The 25,906-nt window shown below is 36.6% G+C and overlaps 1 protein-coding gene across 2 annotated transcripts in view; it reads right to left on the bottom strand.

The window, feature by feature from the left end:
* Positions 1 to 25,779, bottom strand: part of COPG2 (COPI coat complex subunit gamma 2) — a 37,832-nt gene extending 12,053 nt beyond the window's left edge. The window contains exons 1-12 of one of the 2 annotated variants that reach the window (XM_074271122.1): positions 25,627 to 25,779; positions 23,609 to 23,661; positions 22,959 to 23,039; positions 20,485 to 20,556; positions 17,930 to 18,009; positions 13,382 to 13,457; positions 9,262 to 9,354; positions 7,694 to 7,780; positions 5,314 to 5,471; positions 3,892 to 4,025; positions 3,135 to 3,202; positions 459 to 647 (exon numbers count right to left, since the gene is read on the bottom strand). In XM_074271122.1, coding sequence (XP_074127223.1) covers positions 459 to 647; positions 3,135 to 3,202; positions 3,892 to 4,025; positions 5,314 to 5,471; positions 7,694 to 7,780; positions 9,262 to 9,354; positions 13,382 to 13,457; positions 17,930 to 18,009; positions 20,485 to 20,556; positions 22,959 to 23,039; positions 23,609 to 23,661; positions 25,627 to 25,663 — 1,128 coding nt within the window. In that variant the 5' untranslated portion in view covers positions 25,664 to 25,779. Of the gene's footprint in view, positions 1 to 458; positions 648 to 3,134; positions 3,203 to 3,891; positions 4,026 to 5,313; positions 5,472 to 7,693; positions 7,781 to 9,261; positions 9,355 to 13,381; positions 13,458 to 17,929; positions 18,010 to 20,484; positions 20,557 to 22,958; positions 23,040 to 23,608; positions 23,662 to 25,138; positions 25,248 to 25,626 lie in introns of those variants that run through there. The other variant, XM_074271121.1, reaches the window with a different exon arrangement.
* Between the last annotated feature and the right edge of the window lie 127 nt (positions 25,780 to 25,906).

Here is a 25,906-nt window from a genome sequence, read left to right as displayed (position 1 = left end):
ATGATATTTAATGACACCTTAAAAGATAAATTTTTGTAAAATTTAGGCTGAGGAATAAAAATTTTTTTCCTAAAATTTTAATGGAAGCATCAATTCTAGTAAAAGAAAAAAACACAATAAACATATGACATACCTGAATGTAATGAATTTCAAAAATAATCAGAAGCATGAACTTACCATTTTGATTCTGAATTGTATTCCAGTCTTAGTTATAAAAAATTCAAGTTTTTGTTATAGCTGAGGAGAAAGTCCAGTTTCAAAACCCAAAAGAATTCCCTCAGACAACCTTTTAGCTCTAAAAACCTAAATCTCACTGCAGATTAATTAAATTTAATCTAATATGTCTTATATGTGAGGGAAAAAAATCAATAAGCAAGAAATATGTTTCTAACAGTTAAGTCCACCAAAAAGCTTGGTTTGAAATAGCACCAATCCTAACTCAATAAGACATATATTACCTTGAACTCATCAGAGATCTCAGAAACAAAAGATGAAATCTGCTTCATGAGCCTATCTACACTGCTCTCACTTCCTGTTTTCAGGAGTGTGGTAATGGCCAGGGTAGCAATGCTGCGATTTGAGTCTGTGATCAAGTTTTCTAGGTCCAGGTTGCAGGCTGTCACTGCAGAAGGGTGTTTCATGGCCACCTGGAAAAGAAAAAAAAAAAAATCAGTTAAAAGAAAAAAAATAAAAACTATTTTAAAGAAAAGGTAAGACTCATGTTTAAACCTACATGGAACATAAGGACATACCCTACCTTGGTTCACATGGCAATCATTCTCTAAAGGATTAGCCTCATCCCCTTTTGCTCTCCTGAATGAATTATGGGAGAAAACTCTGGTAGGCAAGGTAAGATTTTGTTGTAAAGTATTCAGTTTATTGAGAAGCCACAGTCCTGGCAACTTTACACAGGATGTTCAGGTATTATTTTAAAATTTTATTTTATACAGATTTGTAACATCTTTTGTCAAGGTCCAGAAGTCCTCAGATCTTTTATCAATATTTAACTTTTCACATGTTTATCATGTCAACTAGATTGCTAGCTCTTTATGGATGAAGGTCCAATTTTGTACTTCTCTGTAATCAGCAGAGTTCCTAGAATATTATAATTGTGGTAGAAGGAATATCTACACCAAGGTCCACTCACCACATGGATAAAACTTGTTCTTCTCCTTAAAAGGTCCTAAAATGATCCTTCAGATTCAATTATCTCAAGAGTCTAAAGGTTCGCTCAAGTACACAAAAGGCCTAAGGCATAAAGAACTGCAGCTGCTTCTTCAGGTTTCTGTCTAGTGGACCTTCCAGGGAAACAGATGGGGAAAGCTGCAGTGCTATGAGTCAAGAATGTATTCTTGCTGAATTTCCATTCCCTATGGTAACTAAGGAAAGCTCTTTTTCTTCCAAGACAAATTTCTTAAGGCATCACTATCCTTTTCCCAGGCCCACAGGTTCACAACTTTGGGGTCATCCCAGATTACTTATTCTCACATTGCACACAATCAATTCATTGCAGAATCCTGCCATTCTGCCATCATTTCTTTCACATAGCCAGCACTCAAGTTCAGGCCCTCTTTGCCTCTCCCCTAGACTACAACAATGGTCGCCTACATGGACTGCCTCAAGTATTTCCCAATTCTAATCCATCCTTCCCATAGTATCCCAAGGAATTTTCTGAAAATACAGGGACCATGTCACTTCCTTTATATTCAAACTTTAGTGGCTTTTGATTACCTTCAAAATAAAAAATAAAGTCCTTTGTTTTACATTTAAAGCTCTTTTCAACCTGGTCTCTTTATTATACATTCCATTTTCTTACATTTTACTCCCTTTTCCTTTTTACTCCCTCCACAATGATCTAGTTTACAATGGCCTAACTTGCTATTTCTAGTACAAAACACAAAATTTCCTATCTCCATGCCTTTGCATTAGCTCCTACATATGGGACATTCTCCTCATCTTTACCTCTTAATTTTTCTGGTTTTGTTAAAAACAGCTAAAATTTTACCTTCTTTTCAGAAGTAATAAATGCTCAAATGCTTTTCCTGGTTCCCCATAAGCTAGTACCTTCTTATCAGAGATCACCTTTCCTCTAATATGTATCAGTATCTCAGATGTAGCTAGCTGTTTACATAATTATCTTCCTCATTAGAATGTGAACTCCTTGATGGCAGGGACTGGTTTTGCTTTTCTTTGGATCTCTAGCACTTAGCCAGTGCCTAGAACACAAGAAGTGTTACTTGTTAACTGATTGGCTTTTATTTACTCCTGAATGTATCAAGAATGTCTCATTTCATTCTAAATTCTAGTCATAAACCAGAATTACTAGGCTAGTGGATTGAGTTTACTCTATCTACCCTCTAGAAGGAGAAGCTCAGTTGTGAAGCCTGGTCTGCTTGGTCTTAAGTGCCTCTCACATCAATCTCCATCCCAGGCTGTTTAACTCAACCTACATATCCTCAACACTTCCCCTTTTTCCTTTTCCCTCCCCTTTCCTCCCCCCCCCCCAAGTCTTCTCCCAAAACCTTCCTTCATAGTGAGCTGGACCTGAGCTTTGCAGCCCATTCCACTTTACTTCAGCAGCTCTGATTTCAAGTCCACAGAACAAATGGGAGGGGGAAGTATGCCATCCTGCTTTGCCTACCTAGTTTCCCCTGGTATGTAGTCTTCCCCATTTTATCTCCAGCACTTCTCATAGTTTCAGGCATAGAGTAGGCACTTAAATGTTTATTGAACTGAATTACTGAATTTAAGGCAATATAAAGATAAATCAGTTATTCTTATTCATCTATATTATGGCTCTTTTAAAATGAGACTCCTCTCTCTCTACTAACATCCTTTCTTCATTTGTCTGTATCTTGCTTTATAAAGTCCATTGGAAGGGATAATAATTATGTTCATGTTGTTCAAGCATACCCAAGAATATCAATACAAGGATGTCCTCCAACCGAATACCTATCTTAGGTTAAGTGTAAGACAATTTCATCATCCCTATTTAACAGATGGTAAACTGGTGACCAAAAAATTCATACAAGGTCACAGATATGACTAAAAGTCTTACTCATCAAAGATATCACCACAGACATCAAATTCTCTACACATGGAATAGATTGCTGGATAATATAAAAGTAAGTTACCTTGTTTAAGGTCCTCACAGCTGCATATCTCAAGGCTGGCTTGGGAGAACTGCAAAAAAGCTGAAGAACTAAAAACAAAAAATTGTTAATATGAGGGTCTTTACTCTTAATAGTGGCAGCTCAAAATAACTACAAAAATATTTTTTACTCAGAACACATCTAGAGGAAAATCTGAAATTATCAATGACAAACCAGATCTTAGTATAGATAGAAAGTTATAAAATGCATTCTTGCTCAATTAAGAAAACTACATAGCAGGGCAGCTAGGTGGCACAGTGGATATAGAGCACCAGCCTTGAATTCAGGAAGACCCAAGTTCAAATCTGGTCCCAGACACTTAACACTTCCTAGCTGTGTGACCCTGGGCAAGTCACTTAACCCCAGACTCAAAAAAAAAAAAAAAAAAAAGAAAAGAAAAGAAAAGAAAACTACATAGCAAGAGGTGCATTAATTTATTCTAACAGTTTTATTTGTATGGCTTTAAAAAAAAAAACTGAAAATATAAGAAAATTTTGAATTGAAAAGGTATACCAAGGTATGACAGTAATGTCACTTGGTTGCTATATTTTAAAAGTTTGCATGTAGGAGGAATGCTAAATAGAGAAATAACTATTTTTGAATAAAATGCAATAGAGCATAAACTTCCAACCTGAAGGCTAAGGAATGAGGATGCTATCAACCTAGGTCAACTAATAAGCCATGGACATAAAAATCCAACAGCTTATGTATTATACTGCTTTCCAAATATTCAACAAACCTGAAACAGCAGGTGCCAGCTCCCTCGCAGTACAATTGGGGAGATGGATAATAGCTGAAGCAGCTTCATAGATAACCATTTCATGTTTGTTTCGTAAGCAGCTCTCAATGAAATCAAACAGCGGACTTTCGTGGCTAGAAGGAAAACAGGCTCATAATTAAAAAGTTGGATTTAGCAACAAAATGTTTAACCATGCGATCTATATCATGAAATAAAGGGTGATCCCTCATTTGAGGAATTATAGTTTTAATTTACTAAAAAGTTAATAACTAAAATAAACAACTTTTAAAAATTCTTATCCTATCTACTGCAAAGGATCATTTACTTTGAAGACATAATTTCATCCTGGTGTTGTATGTAAAATAGGATTATCGACAACAGAATCAAAAAATCTTTTCTGTTCTAAGCCAACTTCCAACATTTTGGTCATTAAAACTTGCTACTAAATCCGTCATAGTTTTACTATGAAATCTCTACATTCTTATGCTATGGTTTATAATTCATCACTAACTCTACACTATAATAAGTTCTAATATAAATGAGAAAGGAATACGACTTTAAAGGATATTAAAAACATTCCAACTTCAGCATACTTTTGCAACACTTTCTAAAACTCAACTGGAAACTGTTGCTGCAAAAGTATTTCTTTTTTTTTTTTTTAACAAGGAAAAAGAAAAAAATTGCGGTTCTGTAGTTCAAACAGGACCTGGAAAATAAAACCCTAACTTTCTCAAAGTATGGTAAACTGGTAAATCAGGAAGTCTGGGATCTTCAAATTATCTTCTCCCAGTAGATGGCAGTGCGACTCTGGGCTTCTCACTTCAATTTTCTGTGCTTTAGTTCTCTTGTCTAGGACAGAGATCAGACAGGTGGGATAGAGCCTATTTAATTTCTCTTAAAACTTCCAAGTCCAATGATCTATGTAGTTTGTGATCTTTAAACATCTCTATTAGTAACAGGTTTGTTTACTATTGCTAGCTTTAATATTCCAAGTGATTCTATTAACATGGGTATTCAGTTCAATAAACATTGAAATACTCTCCACAACTGAAAATACAGTATTTTCATGGGCCAAAATTCACTGCCCAAGAGCCAACCCTTCGTTGCTGAATCTCTTTGACTTTAGTTATATATCTTCAGAGAACAAAAATACAGTGCTTGACATTATTTACAGCTAGATAGGAATTAGCAATGAAACGCAACTAATGTAACTTTTAAGAACTCATAATCACCTCTATATTATGAGGATAATTAACTTCCACTTACCAATATTTATCAAGTAAGAAACCTCTTTTTTTTTTTTTTTCAGATTAGACAAAATTATGTTTATATTGCATGATACTCAAGGTAGAAAACTAAGTCAATGTATATTGAACTTAAAAGTTGAAATCACTTCTGGTTTAAGTAGAGGCAGCAATTTACCTCTCCTCAGTTTCTTTCAGGAGGCGACTAGCGATTCGTATTAGCATGCAGTAAGCAAACTGGGACTTCAGCCCAGATTTGGTGAACTTATTCAACATCTTAGAAACAGCAAGGCGATCATTCTTCCTGAGATGGTACAGGACTCCCAAGGCATGATACTAGGAAGAATAACATATAGAAAACTAACCAAAAAGCAGGACAAAACACCGCCAAAATCATATCAAAAACATGTTGAAGCTTTTTGATGTGGTCACATGAATCTAGATTAATGATTTCCTGACAAAAAAAGTAATACAGTTACTTTCAAGATAGACTTCCATTTTTTCAATCAAATTCAAATCCAATCAAGATGGAAGTATGACTACATGGAACAACATGAGAAAGAATTAAATATGAAGAATCATTTCCCTTGCCCTACCCACTCCGCTCAATCTATTTCTACTCCAAATTTGGCCTGTAAGTCCACACTGACAGTTTTTAAGATGTTGTCCAGATTGAAGAAGACTTTTGGGTTTCACATGACCTAGCATAGGCCCAGAATCAAGTATCTCAGAAAGTTAAGGCTAAATCAGGAAGAAAAAGTCTTCTCTAGGGCTAATTTAAATAATTTGGCTTCACCTGAAAGGTGATTTCTTAGAACAGGCTTGCAAAAGTAGAATTATTTGCTTGGCTACATTCTATTTCATTTAGGGCTACAAAGGGAACAAAGGAAATTGTACCTGAAAAATCACTAATTTCTCTCAAACAGCTTTCTTAAACAAACAAAATATAAAAGGTCTAAATATTTAACATTATATATCTCTTGCTTTATTTCTTCTAGGTACTTTTATTGTCCTTATTCTCTGAGGCTCTATCTGGGCTGGCATTTCTTCTGTTTACTTTTTTTTTTTTTTTTTTTTTTTTTTTGAGGTTGGGGTTAAGTGACTTGCCCAGGGTCACACAGCTAGGAAGTGTTAAGTGTCTTGAGACCAGATTTGAACTCGGGTCCGCCTGAATTCAAGGCTGGTGCTCTATATCCACTGCACCACCTAGCTACCCCTCTTTTGTTTACTTTCTTTGGAGCCTCAGTTTCTGATTTGGGATCTTGTGATTTTGTCAAGATTCTATTTCTTCCTGTACTTTTTCTGATGGAGTAGGCAGTCTCTGCTTGGTCCAGGAGAACTTGGTTAAGACTAGTTGATGCATGGTACAGAATTTCTGGATTTTGGCTCAATCCCTTGAGGACTAATGTAGGTTTTGGATTTTACTCTGTCTCCTTCCATTTGCATCAATCTGAATTTGGAATTGTTTCTATCCTTGCCATGACCCTGACGGATATCCAACAAGATGTCAGTTGTGCTGTAAACAAACTTCTTACAATACTTCTGGGCTTTGCATCTCAGATGTGCTGTACTATCCGGGCACTGGCCTGAGTACAGGCTTTCTGAGTACTAAGCCACATGCCTCTCCATTATCCCCTGGTGTGAGTTCAGTTATGCACTCTGCCTTTACTCTCCTTTCCCCCTCATCCCACCCCAACTTTACTGATTTAGTTTAGCTCAAAGCCTCCGCAAGACCCTAGTGGTCTTTTCTGTCCAGTCATGAACTGGATGGAGGAACTAAGAGTTACTTCTCTTTGCTTTTACCATTACTCCTTTTGGTGTATTTTTAGACATTTACTGAAACATTCTGTGTGAGATCTGAGTTCTTCTAGGTCTTAAAATATCAACCATCTTCCTACAATTCCAAAATCCCAAGTATTTAAGGAGAATTAAGATATTTTCCAAATAAGTGGGGTTCTTTAGGCTTCAGTAGCTTAGTGTTGCTTCTTATAATAAAAGATAATAAGTTTCAAAAGAAATAATTGTGACCCAATTAGAACTCAACTTTACAGAGAAAAGTATCTGAATTTTGATGAAGCAGCAACTTGTAATTATTCTGATTCTTCCAAGAAGATTTCAAAATGGTGCAGAATTAAGTAGTTTTCTTTAGAATTTTTACAAAAATTATGACCAGAGTGTAAGAAGTCCAAATATGGCTCCCTCACAATACCAATGCTAAATTCTTCAGAAAAAAAAATAGTACAGAATCTTAGAAGTAGAAAAGATATGAGGAGTGCATCTAATTTGATCTCCCAACAAATACAGAAAGTCCTTGTATGACATCTCTAAAAGAAAATCATGCAGTCTCTGCTTAAAGGACAAAGAGTTCAGGGCAGCAAAGCATAAATCATAACATCAAATGAAAAATTGTGGTAATGCTTACTTAAAGAGTTCTCTACACCAAGCAATTATGCCCTTAGTTGTCTAGTCTTACTGGGAACAAACAAAATTATAAAAATTACATGGTGAATGTACAATTACTCCTAGGATATACCCTGAAAACACTGAATGACAAGTACCTGCACCATGATATTATCACTTGAAGCAGCTTCTTGAGCTTCATTAATCCATCGTTTGACCACATCGTAGCTTATCTTCATCATGTGCTGTATACAAAAATTAAGAATTACTGAGGAATTAAAAAAAAATCATAGACACAGCAAGGCTTTTTTGTGCAATATAAAAACACACATATAGTAAATGATCTGGGCAATGGCTAAGCAACAAGCTTAATGTACTTCCCCATATTAAATTATGACTATGAAAAATACAGAGAAGTTTGAGAAGACTTTTAAGAATCATTGCCAAGTAAGCAGAACCAGGAGAATAATATACACAAAGATGACAATGACAATATAAAGGACAAAAAACCCCTAAAAACAGTTGTGATTAGAATGACAAAGATGACTCAGAGAAGCGAGCTTAAAGGGGAATATGGATATGAAAGATCACATAAATGATCAGACTGAATTGATCTTTTGATTGGTTTCACTGAATTGTTTTTATTTCATAGGTTTTTTGGAGGGAGGAATATATTGGGAAATGGAATTAATATAAACAAAAATTCACAATAATTAAAAAATCATAATAATTGGATTTTGAGAAGTATTATTTGTCTTGGAAATTTATTTGGAAATTTTATTCTAAAAAGAAAAAAATTTGACAATTTATGAATCAGCTTCAGGTGTCCAATCCTTAACCAACTTCCAGGAGATTTTCTACACTGAAGGATTCAGGACTTCTCTGACTGTCAACATCATCCCTGATAGCTAAATGCAGACCTTCCTTTCCCTTCTCCCCAGTGAATCTCTGTTCTTACAGTGGCCAGAGAACAGAGATGTTTACAAAAGTAAGTCTTGGAATAAGATATTTGGCCAAAGAATGATTTCATGTTTTACTCCCTGGTAAATTAATCTATGATATGGGGGACAAGTACAGCTACCTGAACAAAAACACAAATCTTTTTCCTCAAAATAATTTGCTCCATATATCCCAGCAGGTGAAGGTACATTCAATAAAACAGCCACAAAAGCATTAAGCTATTAATTAAGCCCAGTGTTAACTGCCTTGATAAACTAAACTGTACGTTCCCAGTGAGTAAGAGTTTGAAGTAGGGAAAGAATAGTGATTGAGGAGTACAAGTTATTTTCATGGAATACACATCTATCTAGATAAAAGATTTTGGATGGTACAAGGATAACATGAGGGTATCAACTACTTGAGGGACATACAGAGGTGGGAGATAACTCATATACATACAGACAGGGAGAGGGAAAATGAAGTGCTCCTTATGAGGAGATAAGGGGAGAGTAAAAATAGGCCAGACTCTTAGCTCTCAAATGACCTTCACTTCTTTCCTTTCCATCTTTAGTATAGATTTACTGCTCATAGAGACTAATGGCCTTCAGAAAGAATATTAATTGTTCAATTCTTTTATGGTACAACAAAAAGTGTTAAGAAAAAACAATACAGGTTTTTTGGGTACTTATTAAAAGTAAATATTGCATAAGAGATCATAAGTATACCTTGTTTCAGTAACTGCACACTATGCTATAAATAGTAAATTTGTGGCTATTTCTCTACTTACTAATGAAGACACCAGTGCTGAACTGGACACACTTGGGACTTTATCCACAATGGCTTGCTTCATGTATCTTTCAATGGCTTGCAACATTGTTCCCTAATGCAATTTGAAAAAAGTAAATAGTTCATTTTTGGAAGCAAAATTCTTTTTCTAAAATTAATTAATTATTTCCACCCCCCACCCCCCCCAACAAAGCATATGCATGGGTAATTTTTCAACATTGATCCTTACAAAACTTTTTGTTCCAAAATTTTCCCACTTTCCTCCCACTCCCTCCCCTAGCTGGCAGGTAGTCCAATACATGTTAAATCCAATATATGTATATGTATTTATACAGTTATCTTGTTGCCCAAGAAAAATCAGATCAAGAAGGAAGGAAAAGAAAAACTGAGAAAGAAAACAAAATGCAAGCAAATAACAGAAAAAGTGAAAATACTATGCTGTGTTCCACACTGTTCCTATGGTTCTGGGTGTATGTAGATGGCTCTCTTCATCATTGCACAAGTGGAACTGGTTTGAATCCTCTCATTCATTGTTGAAGAGAGTCATGTCCATCAGAGTTGATTATCATATGTTGTTGTTGTCGTGTATAATGATCTCCTGGTTCTGCTCATTTCACTTAGCATCAGTTCATGTAAGTCTCTCCAAGCCTTTCTGTATTCATTCTGCTGGTCATTTCTTACAGAACAATAATATTCCATAACATTCATATACCATAATTTATTCAGCCATTCTCCAATTGATGGACATCCACTCAGTTTCCAGTTTCTAACCACTACAAAGGGGCTGCTACAAACATTTCTACACATGTGGGTCCCTTTCCCTTCTATAACATCTCTTTGGTATATAAAAGCCCAGTAAAAACACTGCTGGGTCAAAGGGTATGCACGTTTGGTAACTTCTTGAGCATAGTTCCAAATTGCTCTCCAGAATGGTTGGATCTATTCACAACTCCACTAACAATGTATCAGTGTCCCAGTTTTCTCCATCCCCTCCAACATTGGTCATTATCTTTTCCTGTCATCTTAGACAATCTGACAGGTGTGTACTAGTCCCTCAGGGTTGTTTTAATTTGCATTTCTCTGATCAATAATGATTTGGAGCACCTTTTCAGGTGACTACATATAGTTTTAACTTCATCTGTGGAAGCAAACTTTCTTATTCGAAATTACCTACACATACACACAAACACACACACACCCGAGTTATAATGCTGTCATGCTTCAGTTTAATCTAAGGAATAATTCTAAAAATCGAAGCTAAAATGGAATGAGTTAGCACAGAGCAGTAGGCTGTCATTGCAAATGTTCAATTACATTATGTAGAAAAGATGCCTGAATTGGATAAGAAGATGGGTTCTAAGGCTCCTGCTTTAAGAAGAACTTCCTATTTTTATCTAGTTCTAAAAGGTTTCTTAGAAGTTCAAATTTAGTTATATAATTTTTACTTACTTCAAAGAGGAGCTAAAATAGACTCAAATAGAAAGTGAAGGAGTAGAAAAAAGAGGACCTAGGAGTATAATAGCTAGCTCCAATGTCTTGTGTTTCACAAGTCATTAATTTTATGTCTCAGGCTCTCCCTCAGCACCACATATAATTATTTATGTTCTGATATGTATTTTCCAGCTTTCTACAATGAGGCAGTAGGATTCGAGGAGTTGACATGAAGACAGGAGAAATAATATTTGATAGTCTGACATATGGGAAGAGTAAGAAAAAACAAAACAGCAAATTTCTGTACAGCTACAGATTATGACATTACAATGAGTAGTATTTATAACAAAATTCACAAATTGAAAAGACTAAATTATGCTCAGTATCCTCTTTAAGACAATGGATTTATAAGAGTTTAGAAAGATTTAAATCCAAAATGATTTTTAAAAAATGTTTCATACCTTAAGTTTTAATTATGTGGAAAATTAATTTACATAAAATATCCCATTCTTTCAATTGATACTAATAGATAAATGAGTTACCCGTAGATTATCCAAACATAATGTTGCCTCAACAAAAAATCCTCTTAGAATAAAAGTTCCTTTGAGTCAAAGTTAGCATAGACACAGAATGAACTGAGGAAAATTCTAGTCTCCTCAGTGTTATTGTAATAGTGGCTGAAGAAGAAAGCACAGGGATACTGTAAGGGAAAGGCTATTCTTCTAAGGTTGAAAAGGAATCAGTTCTACTCTGACCATGGCCATATGTGGTTTTTGTGACAGGAGGCCAGGGAAGAGAGTGGAAGCCTTGCATGAACTGATACAGAGCAAAACAAACATCAGAATACTAATATAAAGAAAAAACTACCTCAGAACTATGACCTCAGAAGATAGTTGTCATGTATGCTACCCAAACTTTCACCCAGAGGTGATGAACCAGAGATGCAGAATTAATCATCTGTTTTCAGACATGGCCAATGTTTTGAATTGTTTTATAAGGGACAACTTCTATTTCATGGGCTTAGTAGACAATGACAGAGACATCCCCCTACCCATCCAAAAGAAGAAAATGGTATAAATAAAACATTACACAGAAAAAAACAAAACCAGAAAGCTCAGAAGGTGAAACAGAACAATTTTGTTATAGCTGTATTAAATCTAAATCTAAAAAATATATATCTAAGGCATTCTTTTTAAAAACAATAAGAGAAGTTCATGGAGTCACATACAATCTTTTTCTGGTCTTTATATATTTAAATGCTAATGATTTAAGTTCATAATAAAATGTTTAAATTTTTAAAAAGTGAAAGCGATAGAGAATTGCAACTCTCTATACTTTGTGAGGAAGATGAAAGACAAGTACAACAGAAAGAGCATGTAGCCCTATGTCTCCAATATAATTTCTAGCCTTAAGGTGGTTTCTAATAATGAAGTTTAAGAAGAATTAAGACTCTTAAGAGTTTGTTGTAATACAATGCTTATTCTTGTATGAAGTTCTCCAATGATTTGCAAGGGATTACATTTCCTACTTATAGACTGGATTTTTTCTATATACTGCAAGACAGTATATTATGAACAAAAGTATGCTGAATACAAATTGCACAATATTTTAGTACAGGGAGAAACACATCAAAGAGAAACTATCTGGTATTCCATGTCAGAGAATCTTGCTACCTGGTAGGAGGATGGACTTTAGAAAAGATGAGAAAGAGACAGCCCCAAAGCTAAATAGGAGTTTGCTCTGGCTAATAGTACTTCTTAAAGACAAGTATTCTTTAATCAGTATATTCAATGTGAAAGTTCTAGTTCTGTCCTTTCTATAAAAAGAAAAGCTAATATTTAAATTTTTATTTAATAATAGCAATAAAAATAAGTTAAGTTTATTTTTCCTAGACTTAATTTGAAGGGGGGTGAGGGGGAGAAAGGACTTAACTTTTTTGTTGTTATTATTGTTTAGTCTTTTCAATCACATCTGACTCTCTGAGATCCCATTTGGATCTTGGCAGAGACATTAGAGTGACTTGCCATTTCCTTCTCTGGCTCATTTTACAGATGAGTAAACTCAGGCAATGGCTTGCCTAAGGTCACACAGATAATAAGTCTCTGAAGCCAGATTTGAACTCAGGAAGACGAGTTTTCCTCACTCCAGACCAGGTACTCTATCCATTGTACTACCTCACTGCCTATATCTATATTTATCTGATTCTTATTCCAATTGTACTTCAGACCAATTCAGTGATGTTATTTCATTCTAACTTGAATACTCTGAGATGACAAGTAAATGCCATACTGATTCAAGTACAGGCTGTACCAGCCAAATTTGATGACCCCAGCTCTCCTCAGTCTCCTCCACACCAAATTTGATATGTATGAATTGAGTGCAGTTAGTGATGAATGTTATTTTTCAATGTATTACCTATCTGTAACTACAAAAGCCAAAGTAAATAAAGAGGATGAAGAGACAAACAATGACATCACAAGTATTTGTGCTATGTATACAAATATGTGTATATGTATAAAATGTATTACAAATCTATAAGTATATCCTGTCAACCATTAAAATCAAATCTATTTCTTCTTTAAGGAAACATATCTCATCACAGTAGAGATATGTAAAAACTAAATTTGTTATTCTCAAGGAAACATTAAGAGACATAGCATTTCCTATGATAGCACACAAACAAAACTTACATCAGTGATTCTGCAGAGGGCCCTGATAGCTGGGCCTCGGTACACATCCTCCTTCCCAGTCATGTCTTTGGTCAGACTAGAGAAATTGAAATGAGTAATAAGCCATTAATCATGTTAATATGCATTTCTCCAGACTCTTGCTTGGCTAGCTTGCAGTAACACCCCGCCCACCCCCCACCTCCCCGCCATTTTCAGTCTAATATTAAAAAGAAATTAGAACATTAAAAAATTAGGCTATGGTAAGCAAGATTTCTAATAAAAGGTGAGGACAATAAACTAACATTTCTTTAGGGTTCCCAAGCTAATAACAATCTTCTGTCAACTCTGCTATTTCCCTTAAGATGACATCCACAGTTTCTATTGCAAAACTTCCAGTCTTTCTAGCATCCTATCCTGTAATCTGGGGCTTCTATCCACTACTCTGATCAAACGACAGTGTCTTTTCTCAATCCTTACCCTTCTAGAGCTTTCTGTAGCAAGATACTGTTATGGATTTCTTCTTCCTGGATTTCTGTGCTACTGCTCTCTCCTGATTCTCTTTGCTGAGGCATCCTCCCTCTCCTTCTGCAGCTCTCCAGGTATGGTTAATGCTCTAAGCCTTTATCATTGGCCCACTTCTCTCATTTCTATTCTATTCAATCCCATGACTTCAATTATTGCCTCTAATAGCTAGCTCTATAGATATTCAGCCCTAATCTCCCCCTGTACACTACTCCTAAGTTTTTAACAACCTGCTGGATATTATCTTCTAGACATCCTCAAATGAAGTATGTCCAAAATTGAGTCATCATCTTCCTTCCTGCCTCTCCTTCTCAGTCATCCAAGGCCAAAGATTTAGTGTTAACCGTGAATCTTCCCTATTCTACTTTTGTCTATTAGTTACTGAGACCTGGCAATTTTACCTCCATGATCTATCCTACTTTTGTCTATTAGTTACTGAGACCTGGCAATTTTACCTCCATGATCTATCTCTCTCTTCTGCTCCCTCCTCTATATTCTTGCTACAACCACTTTAGTTCAGATCCTCATCATACCTAATCTGGACTTTTACAGCATCTTTCTATCTTCTTTGCTTCCTGTCCTTCCTATTTATCCTTTATCCAACTGCTAAAAAAAATCTTCTTAAAGCACAAGTCTGATCATGTCAGACTTCTGATCAAAAACCTTCAATGACTACCTATTGCATTTAGCATCAAATTTACTTTTTTTAGCTTGTCTTTTAAAAGACTTCAATAATCTCTTCTCAGAACTACTAATCTATCTTACAACCTGATTTCACATTAATGTGGTTTAGCCAACTATAAAATGATTAACCTTTTTTTATACACTATCTCTATATATAGCTTAGGTACTACTTCCTCTCAGTGAAACCTTTCCTAATCATCTTTCTACCAGTTCCATTTTTTGGTAACTCTGCCTGAATCTCTCCTTTGCCTCTACTACATTCAAGAGTACATCATATTTATCCTCTTTTTTTTGGGGGGGGGTGAGACAATTGGGTGATCTGTCCAGGATCACACAGCTAGTAATATTAAGTGTCTGAAGCCAAATTTGAACTCAAGTCCTCCTGACTTCAGGGCTGGTGCTCTTATTCACTGTGTTATCTAGCTGCCCTCTACATGCTACATCCTTTCATTAGGCTGTAAACTCTTATTTAAGGGTAGGGACTCTTATAATTTCTTTCATGTTTCATCCTCAGGGCCTAGGCACCAGAAAAGTATCTTCTACACAGCAAATGTTAATTATCATATCTACTAGCAATCAGTCAAAAAATATAAAGAACCAGCTATATTCCCAATACTAGATCCCATGTCTCAATGACACAGAAAGAAGTGGCACAAATACAAAGGAATGTAGGATGCTCAACACTCCTGTTGGCACAAGTTTATTTTCTAACCTGTTTGTAAAGAAGGTTCTCTTTTAAGTAGTGTGCTGTTTCAACTAAAATATTTTCAAGCACACCTATTACTTGTTGTATATAACTACCTACCTTCACCATGGAGCCAATTTACTGTAGCACAGTAGTGAAGAATGGGGAAGAAGGAAAAAAAGAAGAGAAGCTTCAAGGTAGAAACCATGAAGATGGAGAAAAGGAATTTTTTCTCACTAACTTTTATTATTTTCCTAACTCCAGCAAATTCAGATCTCAAGAGTACGGAAGCTAAAGTACTCTACATCTCTCCTTTGTTACTGTGATGGTTCAAACAAGAATATGAGAGCAGGGGTAGGACCAAAGAGCTTCCCTTCCTTTCAGGTTCCATTTTTTTTTTTTTTTTTTTTTTTTAATTTTGGGAGGTATTTTTGGTTTTTTAATGATTTCCTTTTTATTTTCTCTCTTCCCTCCTTTCCTCAAGATGGCAAGCAATCTGATACAGATTATACATATACAATCATATTAAACACATATTCAGGAACCATTTTTTAGAGGGAAGCTTATGGCCCTGGTATAATTCTGGAAAGCTTTCTTAAGACAAAAGAATTTTTGAAAGGGAGGGGACATGATCAACCTTAAGCAAAATTTCAAGAAGGTAAAGTATGTGAGTGCCTTCTTCTCACTTTCTTTTTCTGCCCCCTGTTCTATCTGCCAATGTTCATTTTTCTATATTCCTTGTTGACCTATCTTATCTCCCAATGATAATTATCTATTCAAGCATTCCTTTCCTTCTGTGTTCCATGTCCAAAATCATAATTCTCTCTCACTTCTTCAAAATTTGTTTTAGTTTATGACACATACATTCCACTTAAAAAAAGAAAGAAAGAAAGCATAGTGTTTTGCGTATAATTCCATCAGACTCAGCAAAAGAGATGGAAGGGGATAGATAAGGTGAGGATAATATAATACTAGGGAGAAACTAGGCATAAGCAAAAAAAAAAAAAAAAAAAAAAAAAAAAAACTGGTCCCAAAGGAGAAAGGAAAAAGGGGAAGTATTGTAAATGTTTCTGATATATTGAGAAATAGCTGAACAAATTTTGGCATATGAATATAATGGAATATTGTTCTCCAGGAAAAGATTAAAGATAATCCTTAACAGTATAAGGTGATGCAGAAAAATAGAAGCAAAACCAAGAGAACACTTTGTAAAAGCACAATATTGTAAATAAAAACAATTTTGAAAGACTTAAGAACTCTGATCAATGCAATGACGAAACATGCCAAAAAAGGCCCATGATGAAGCATGATCTTGATTTGACAAAATAGTGATGGACACAGGGTCTAGAGACAGACATTTTTGAACATAGCCACTGTGGGGATTTGTTTTGTGTGACCTTGCTTATTTATTACACATATTTTTTTCCTCTTTCTTTCTTACTCTTTGTTGACAGTAGGAAGGGGAAAGGAGAATAAGCAACAGTGATGCAAAAGAGCGAGCCATCTAAACGTTTTTTAAAAATGGACCCAAGAGAAGATATTCAGAAGAAAGCATAGAAAGAAGGTAAGCAGGACAATTTTGAAAATGTAGCATATATATTTTTAAAGTTAGTGGTATGAAATGCAGATTCATGTTTTCATAAAGAATGCTCTTTTGGGGCCCTATATATATGGAAATGCTTTTTTTTTTTTTTTTTTTTTTTGGGTATTTAAATTCAGAATTAAAAAAAAGAGTAATATTAGAATAGGAACTAGCTATTGCTTGCTCCACTTCTCCCTCTGTCTTAATCTTTGGGAACTATATATACTGCCAGCCAATTCCCTATAAAAAGTACCCTCATTACCTAAGAAACAGGATTCCCAAAATTCTCAAGCTATCTCCTGCCAAAGAACTATATAAGTCCCACTACCTGGATTCCCTTGGCTAAAAATTAGGTATTTAAAGAAACCTTGGCATCCTGCTGCCCCATCAATTTTTCTTCCCCTTGATGCCAACTGCCCCCATAAACACTCTCCTGATCCTTCCTAGATAAGAGTAGACTTACAGGATAATCTTGGCTCCATCTATCTGTCCCAGGTCACTGTTCAGGACAAAGCAGGAACCATTCCTTTGGCACAAAATTGAATGCCCCATCCCTGGAAAAGCAGTTCTTCTCCATTACCCTCAATAAGTCCCACCCAATCAGTTTTGGCTTTGGGGAACTGAATTGTCCTTGCCTTTCCTTATCTCTTCACCTTGAAGCCACTTTATCTACAAAGACCAAATTCATTTATAGAAGGCCAGAAAAAAGCATAAGCTGCAAAGGCTACCAACAGTAAAAGAAGGAGCTAGAATTGTAAGGGATTTCAGAGGCTACTTAAACCAACCCATACCTGAATAAAAATCCCTTCTAAGATCCATTTCAAACTCTTAGTCCATGATTCTCTAAAGTTGTCACCCAGCTTTTGCTGGAAAACTTTCAATCATGGGAAACCCCACTATTAATCTCTTGAGGCAGCAGCACATTTCATTTTAGATAGCTCTACTTATTTGTTTTTTCTCAATGACCAGATGAAATCTATTTATTTAAACAGCTTCTCTCCTTAGACATTATTTCTCTACCAGTCAAAATATGAGACTAATTATACTTCTATTAATATGCAACAATTCCCACCTACATTTCTTCACCTTCACATACCTGCTTGTGACAATAATCACATCCTCAGAGATGTTGGCCATTTCTTTGATAGTGAGGTAGCACATTCTTCTCAATGTTTGCTAGGAAAAATAATTTGTAAAAGGAAACATGTTATTGCTAAGGATATAGCTGTACAAACTTTATGCTAAGAATATAATAAGAAAATTAAAATTCTGTTGGGGATTTGTTTAAGTGATTTTTAGTCTGAATTCCATGACAAAAGCCTCTGGGTGCTTGTATGAAGGAAAATAAAACATCTAAATAAGAACAATCCTAAATATCTGATGTCACCTCTGAAAAGCAAATTCTGTGCCAGCTTATCCCTTATCATCTGTAAGAATGCTGAAAACTCAAACATTTTTCTAGATATTTCCAAATATCAAGATGACTGACTTTAAAGAAAATCAACTTAGAATCATTCCAATGGGTTCAGAAGCATAATGAATTACAAAGGTTTGTTCCCTTCCACAGAGAGGAAGTAGAATAATTGTTATACATACATAGAGGCCCAGAGTGATTAAAAAGGTAAATGAAACCTAAAGTGCAGAGGCCTTTGGGATTAAGATGATATAGACTTAACTCAAATATATACTAAAAGAATATAAACAATATACCATAGATGTCACAGTAACCAATCAAAAGCCAATTTTCCCCTTCTACTCTTCATTTCACTGAAACAATGGCATTCCTTCTAGACACCTAAATTTTTTTTATCAGAATTTCTTAACACATTCAAATTAACCTTACAATGTAAATATTAAGAAAACTACAAGAAAATTTTTCCTAACTAGTTCTGACTCCTCACTTTATGCCTACTGCTGTGGGCAAAACACAGAAGCTTAAATTCCTGTAGCCTGGCCATTCTGAAGAACCATGCAGGCTTTGCTTTTTTAGTCAACTGTACTTAGTTTTTACTACCTGGATCTCAAGCCCTAACCCTGTTCACTCTCTTTGGCTCTAGTGTAACTGTTCTTGCCTGTTTTAACACTCACATTGTCACTAGACAGGATTTGATACTAAGGAGGGGGGTATTTGTCACCTCCTAATGCAGCCCATATCTACCCTGTGTTCAAAGATTATAGCATGAAAGAGATTTATTCTGTTATGTCTCAGAGGGTAGAATTAGGAACAATGTGGTAGATGCTGCAAAGAGGCAAATGTGTGCTTGATGTTGAGAATAACTTCCTAACAGCTAGAGCTGAGCCCAAGTGGAATGATTCACCCTGAATCTTCTCCAGACTCAACCTACCAAGTTTCTTCAACTGCACCTCAGATGACATGAATGCAGGACCCTTCACTACTCAGCTGGCTCCCTAAGTTTATCAATGTCCTTCTTAAACAGCAGCCCCCAGAACAGCATAGTATATACCACATGAAGTCTAAAAAGGACAGAATTATAGGGATAATCACCTCTTTATTCCTAAAAACTCTTAATGCAGCCCAAGATCACATGATCACCCATATCACAGTGATGATTTATACTGAACAGGTAGTACACTGTTCCCTACATATCTTTCAGACAAAATGCTGTCTAACCATGCCTCCACCTCCTGTACTTGTAAAGCTGATTTCCTAACCCAGCATTTCTTTCAACCACATTGAATTTCGTCTTATTAGATTTAGCTGAAGAACTTTTTGGATCGTACCTCTGTTGATATCCCTACTGGCTTAGGATTATTTGCAATTTTTATAAGCATGCTCTCCATGTCTCTTTATCCAAGTAACTGATTAAAAACATTCAAGAATACAATGCCAAGAATAGATTCCTGGGGGACTCCATTGGAGAATTCTTACCACCTGCTACTGAATAATTAACAACCATTCTTTAAGTCTATCAATTCTAAATTTATCTAACTGTATTATGTAGTCAAGTCAGAGTGGCAAGTAAAGCTGATGGTAATCAGTGAGGGAAGCAAAGTCAACATGGGCAAGAAGGGGCTAAGTAAGAGAACGTCAGAGGAGGAAGCAAGGGTAGAAGAAAAGGTAGTATAAAATTGCCCAACCTAACCTATTCCCTTACCAGAATTTTTATACATTTGAATTAATCCTGGCCCTCTGGAATGTAAATAAAAGCATCCACTGAGATATAAGTGGAGACATTCTGTTGCAAATTATGTTGAACAAAATAATTTCACTTAATTGTTTTATTACTATGTAAACCCTATTAAAAAGTTGTTGTTTTTTTTTTTTTTCCCTAATTATAGTGAACACTTCTGGGTAATTGACTAAATAATTCTCAAAATACAGAATTAAGAAATGTTTTATAATGATTCCTAAGCTCAATTATATCATGAAAAAAGCTGTCAAACAAAGAGTGGATTTTTCTCTTGAAATATCAGTCACATAATATGCACTATTAAAAGCTATGATATGGTTACATGGGAAATGTTTTCCAAGTTGAACTCAATCTTTAAGTCATTTAAAAAGCATTTTAAAGCTCACATGAAACAACCAAAGTCCTGGACAAAGGCTAATTATATCTGTGGAAATCACTCACTCATTTCTTAGCAATGCAAACACAAAAAACTAATTTAGCTTACAAAGTTAAGACTTACATCATTAGACTGAAACAAGCGAGTCATTGCAAAGAAGGCTTCGGTGGCTTCAGTAGTTCCAAAGTGTTCACCCTAAGCAAAATAAGAGTCAATTTTAAAAATCTGTTAAATTAATTGGGAATTTTCCCCTGAAGCTTATAATATTTTATATGCCTTTCAGAACTTTGGAAAGCCAACATTTATGTAAATTCTTCCTCTACACTCCAATTTCCAAAATGTTAACTTTCTCCTTTTCTGAGTATTTAACAGCATAGCAACTTCCTACATTTATTTGAAAAATTAGAATTAGTACTGTTTACTATGTTCTTCAATTTTAGGAGAGCAATCCCAACTCTTTTGTGCAGAAGATCTACTCTTCATTTTTCTAAAGCCTTGAACTTATTTATCTGGATCAATGAGGTTTAGATCAGGGTTTCTTAAACTTTTTCTACTAGGGACCCCTTTTTTTTCAGAGAAATTTTTTTCTCTCTTTTTGGAGGCAAAATGGGGTTAAGTGACTTGCCCAGGGTTACACAAATGTGAAGTGTTACATGTTTGAGGCTGGATTTGAACTCAGATCCTCTTAATTCCAGGGCCAGTACCCTATTAGATGTAGTTGCCCCTGCCTGAGAAATATTTACAAAATAGGTAACAAAATAAATACTGATAATAAATAATCATAATTTTGTAACCTCCACATTCAGGAATATGCAGTCATAACCCTCAGTCTAAGAAGCTGGAGTTTAAAAAATAAAATCATGTAAATGTAAAGCATCTTAGCAAAGGGGGGAAGAAGGACATTCAACTGATTATATTCCCTTTCTTATTTGGAATCCTTGTAAGCCAAAAAGAAGAGGACATAGTGGGGACAATTCAACTTGGAAAATGGATCAAGAGATCCCAAAACTAATGAGAGAACCTCTGTTCCAGAATATATATCTTACTTAATAGACATATTTACTAAAACTAAAAACACAACAGATTTTGGGTTAATAGGAACTATCACTATTCTCAGTGTTCAATTAATTGACCCAAAACAATACAGGATTATTCACCTTTCAGAATTCTTGCTTCCTGTAACTACTCCTCAAATTGCATCTCATTAATATAATAATAGTTAAACAAAATGCCCTGAATGCCTAAGATGAAAGGCATCAAATGAAATGTAATAATAAATTGCTTTACAATATTGTAAGTTTGCTCACTCTTTTAGCAAATAATTATTGAATGCCTTCACTGACTATGAATTTTAGACAAAATTTAATAAATCTTATTTCCTTACTAATCTTTGAAAATATGGAAAAGCAAATTTTGGTACAGTGTTTTAAAACATTTCTCCATAAATCGGGAACTATGCAAACAAAAAATTTGCTTTATGATTCTCGTTTCTCATTTTAATTATCTCTATGTATGTGAGTATAATATGCATTGCAGCATACAGATAGCAAAGGAAAACACCTGATCAAAACCGATCTACACAAAATTCTATCTCCATTATGAGCAGAGATTCACAAATTGTGAATTTTTAAAAAGGCATATTAAAGTAACTTTGCTTTCTATTTAAATTTTTAAAAATGCTTTCTATATATTATATTATTGACCACAAATAGAGTATGGGTTTTTGTTTTTTTCAATGTTGGTGATAGTAAGTATCTATGCTTTCCTCCAACCAATGACACAAATTTGTGAAATAGCTGACTAGAATGACAATGCTTGGTCTGGATAGAATGATGTAAAAATACTCCTAACAAAATTAAACTGGTAACCTCAGGCTTAATAACAAGTGAGTCTAACCATCACAATGGTCACCTTTTGATAATGATTGAAAGTGACATTTACTAAAGTTCTAGACCCCTAATAGCTCTTTCTGAGATAGAAATTTCCCAGTATTTGAAAAATTAAACTTTGAAAGGCATCATACATTACCTAATCTACAAGAAGGCTGATAAATGTTATCAGAAATTTGAGTATTTTTAAAAATATTTTGAAAAGACCAGAAAATCTCAGAATAAATGCAGTCAAAATATTTTCACAATAAATTACTTTTTATTCATTTCAAACCACAACATATTCGAGTATCCATCATATATGACTAGCAGTACATTAAAGGTAATTGAGGCCAGAGACTGTTTTGATTTCTATGTCCTCAGCAAACAGTTTCATACAGAGTATCAAGTTTCATACAGAGTAATGTTTAATAAATACTTGATAAAGTGATTGTGGGAATACTAAAAAGACTACTAATATGGTCGCAGCCACCAATTTTTTGGAAAGCTGATTTTTTAAAACAGATTTTCAAGAATATAAAATATTTTTCCCCTGAAAGTAATTAAGTGAATGCTAGACATTTCTATACAATAAAATAACTTTTGAAAGAATAAAAAAGAATAAGATTTTAGTAGAGACCTGTAGGGCTCATCTACTCAAACCTCTTCATTTTATGGATTAGAAAAACTGAAACCCAGAGGAGAACTGCTTCCCTATACTTCATTTACCTGGTTCAGTAAATAAAGGATCTTGGTCAGAATATGTAGGCATCGTCTTGGATTAATAGGAGTTTCATTGAAGATACGAGCCTGTGGGCGCACAATAAATAAATATGTGGTATCTTTTCTTTCTCAATCACAAATCCCAATATATTGTCTTCAATAAAATGTTAAAACTTTTCTATAATGAAATCTATTAGTTAGATGAAGCAATTATAATGTTAGAAAAATAAACTAGGAAACATGTTTCAATATTATGCTTTTCTACTCTTTCCTTTAGGATAAATTAATCTCAAGGTTTCATTTGTCAAAATGAATCATAATTAAGAATCATAAAACTAAGACACCTCAGAAAGCTGGTATGAAATCTAACATAACTTTTGTGAGCAGCTCCATAAAAGTACCTGGTCTGACATCTTTTATACCAGAAGTTTCACTGCATCACTGCATATATATCTTCTTCTAATATCCCATGACAAAAACCACCACAGTTCCTTTTTCCTTTAGGCTATGTGATTTTATCTCATTTACTATATATGCCTTAATTCAATTTTGGGAAAACCTTTTTTTAGCCATGAGAGCTAAAACATGAATTGTGAATGTCGTTCTGATTCTACTCTGAGGGAAACAAAAAAAGACAATATATTTCTAAATCATACCTCCTGCAAAACAGCACTCTTCTCTAGATGCTGAAAAGGGTTAGAGCCACTACCTAAATAAGAAAACAAATAAAATGGCGTTGATAACTAGCCACAGGCAAATTCATTTATCAATAATTAAGCAACATTGGAAACAAAAGTATGGGAAAACAAATTCAGGAAAACCTTTTTAAGAGCCTGAGCATGTGGCTGTCACAATGTCAGGCATTACTAAGTTGCTTGTAGATAGAATGAAGTGACCTTGGTTCTATTCCTATCTCTGCAGACACACCTTGTGACTTTGGAACGCTCACCAATACTCTGAGTGAAATAGGAATTACATTACTTTGTAGACTTCTGGGCTTTGAAATAGGAACACAAAATTTCAAAGCCTCGCTTGGAATCTTACTTGCTGTGAGTCACTTGATGTCTCTGTGCTTCAGTTTCTGCTTCTGTAAAAACTTGATAGCTCCTAATATCCCTTCCATTTTAAATCTATACTTCTATAATTCTAGGGGCGGGTGGGAAGGGCTGAAAGCCCACCCAGGCTATCAAGCCGGTGTCTTAGAACAAATTCTAAGGATTATTAAATAAGCAGAAATTATTAGGCATAGACTGATGGGAAACAGTTCCTAACATTTTAAGGTCTCCAAAAGTATAACGTGTGAGATCAGAAAGCTCCCCGTCACATATAATATTCCTATCTCGTTCCCTCAGGAGAATGAAGACCTGGACTGAGGCTCGCTCTGCTCTACGATACAACCTTGGGCGCTGGAGTTAGCCTACACGAGCTCTTGTTCTGAAGCTCTTTAGAAAAGTTATTTCAGTAACTTTGTAACAAGCTCCACAGATACTTGTAGGTCCTGAGGCACCGCCCCCATTTCAGCTAAAATCAAGCAAGGCCTAGCTAGGTACTTCCAGACCTCGGTGAGCCTCAAGCAGGACGGTCAGACCCTGGTTCAAAGGCGTTTGATCCTTCCAACAGGTGGAGGAGGGGAGGCAATAGTGCCCGGCCCCGGGACAAGTCCTCCTCCGCGGGGCCAGAATCGGGGCATTTCGGCGCTAGGGGAGGGGGAGGGGAACGCTTACCGCGGACCCCTTTTCCAGCACGCCTCACTTGCCCTGAAGGCCTCCTCTAAGAGCTTCAGCCACTGACCCAGTGCCGACCCCGCGCTAAATCACATCGGACAATCGGCATGTTTTGGGTCTGGGGGTCAATGGGGCGAATTTAATCCGCCTTCTACCAGAGGGCCCCTTAAATAAAACCGCAATCCTGTCCCTCCTCCCTAAAACTTCAACGTGCCCAGCTTCGGCCTCCCTAGCCCCCTAAAACCCCCGCTGGGCTGGAGCGCCCACGAGGGAGGTACGGGCTCTGGGAATGTAAGAGTTCTCGCTTTCCCCCCCGGGAATTTGAACGAAGGAGCAACAGCCCTAGGTATCAGAGGTCCAAAGGGTCCTTACATCTATCTCCCACCCTCCTCGCCTCCCCAAGCCGCATTCGGAAGGCCCTCGGTGGGACACCCTCCCCCTTTCGCCCCCTCCCCTGCTCACTTCGACCGCCTCCAGCCATGGCCCCGCCTCCTCTCAGCCACCAACCCCCGGGGCAGGAGGGGAAGGGCGGCGAGGGGCAGCGCAGCGGGAGCATGCGCTCGAGGGCCAACCAGGGGAGACCTCGAGCGCGTGGGAGCGAGGGGCGGGGCGAACAGTGAGGGGCAGCCCTGGCGGGGAGCGCGCGGCCGGAGCAGGGCGCGGTAGGGGGCGGGGGGAGGGAAGAAGAAAAGAGGGGAAAGAGAGCTGCTCATGCCCGGGAAGGGAGGGTCTCGAGCTAGGGGAGGGGCCACACTTAGGGCTCGCGCTAGTGGAGGAGGAGGGGCTCCAGCTCTCAGCCGCACTCAGCCCCGCCCGGTCCTCCCACCTTCCCTCCGTCCAGCCCTCAGGGGGAGGAAGACGCGCCGCCCCCTCCCTTCCACCCCCGCACTAAGAGGAGGAAGGGTTGGGAGAGCGGGTTTGGGAGGCGTTCCCTAGGCCCCTGTGTGTACCAGACTCTTCGTCCTTCTTGTCGAATTTTTTAATCATCTCCCGCGACAACTGATCTCTAGGCCAACCGGAACCGTCCGAGCCGACACAGCCGAGAGGAACAGGCTCTACCGGAAGCCCAGCCCCCAGCCCTCAAGCTGGCTGGGCAGTTCACCCGTCACTCTAGTGGAAACCCCGCCCCTTTCCTTACTGCGCCCTGTTATCCCCGCCCCCTTTTGCCTCATAGTCACGCCTTCCCCTCTATGCTAACATTCCGTTCCCAGCCTTACACGCGCATGCGTT

This window comes from Sminthopsis crassicaudata, chromosome 5 (assembly GCF_048593235.1).
Source record: "Sminthopsis crassicaudata isolate SCR6 chromosome 5, ASM4859323v1, whole genome shotgun sequence".
Lineage (NCBI taxonomy): Eukaryota > Metazoa > Chordata > Mammalia > Dasyuromorphia > Dasyuridae > Sminthopsis > Sminthopsis crassicaudata.
This window is presented reverse-complemented; position numbering and strand designations above follow the sequence as displayed.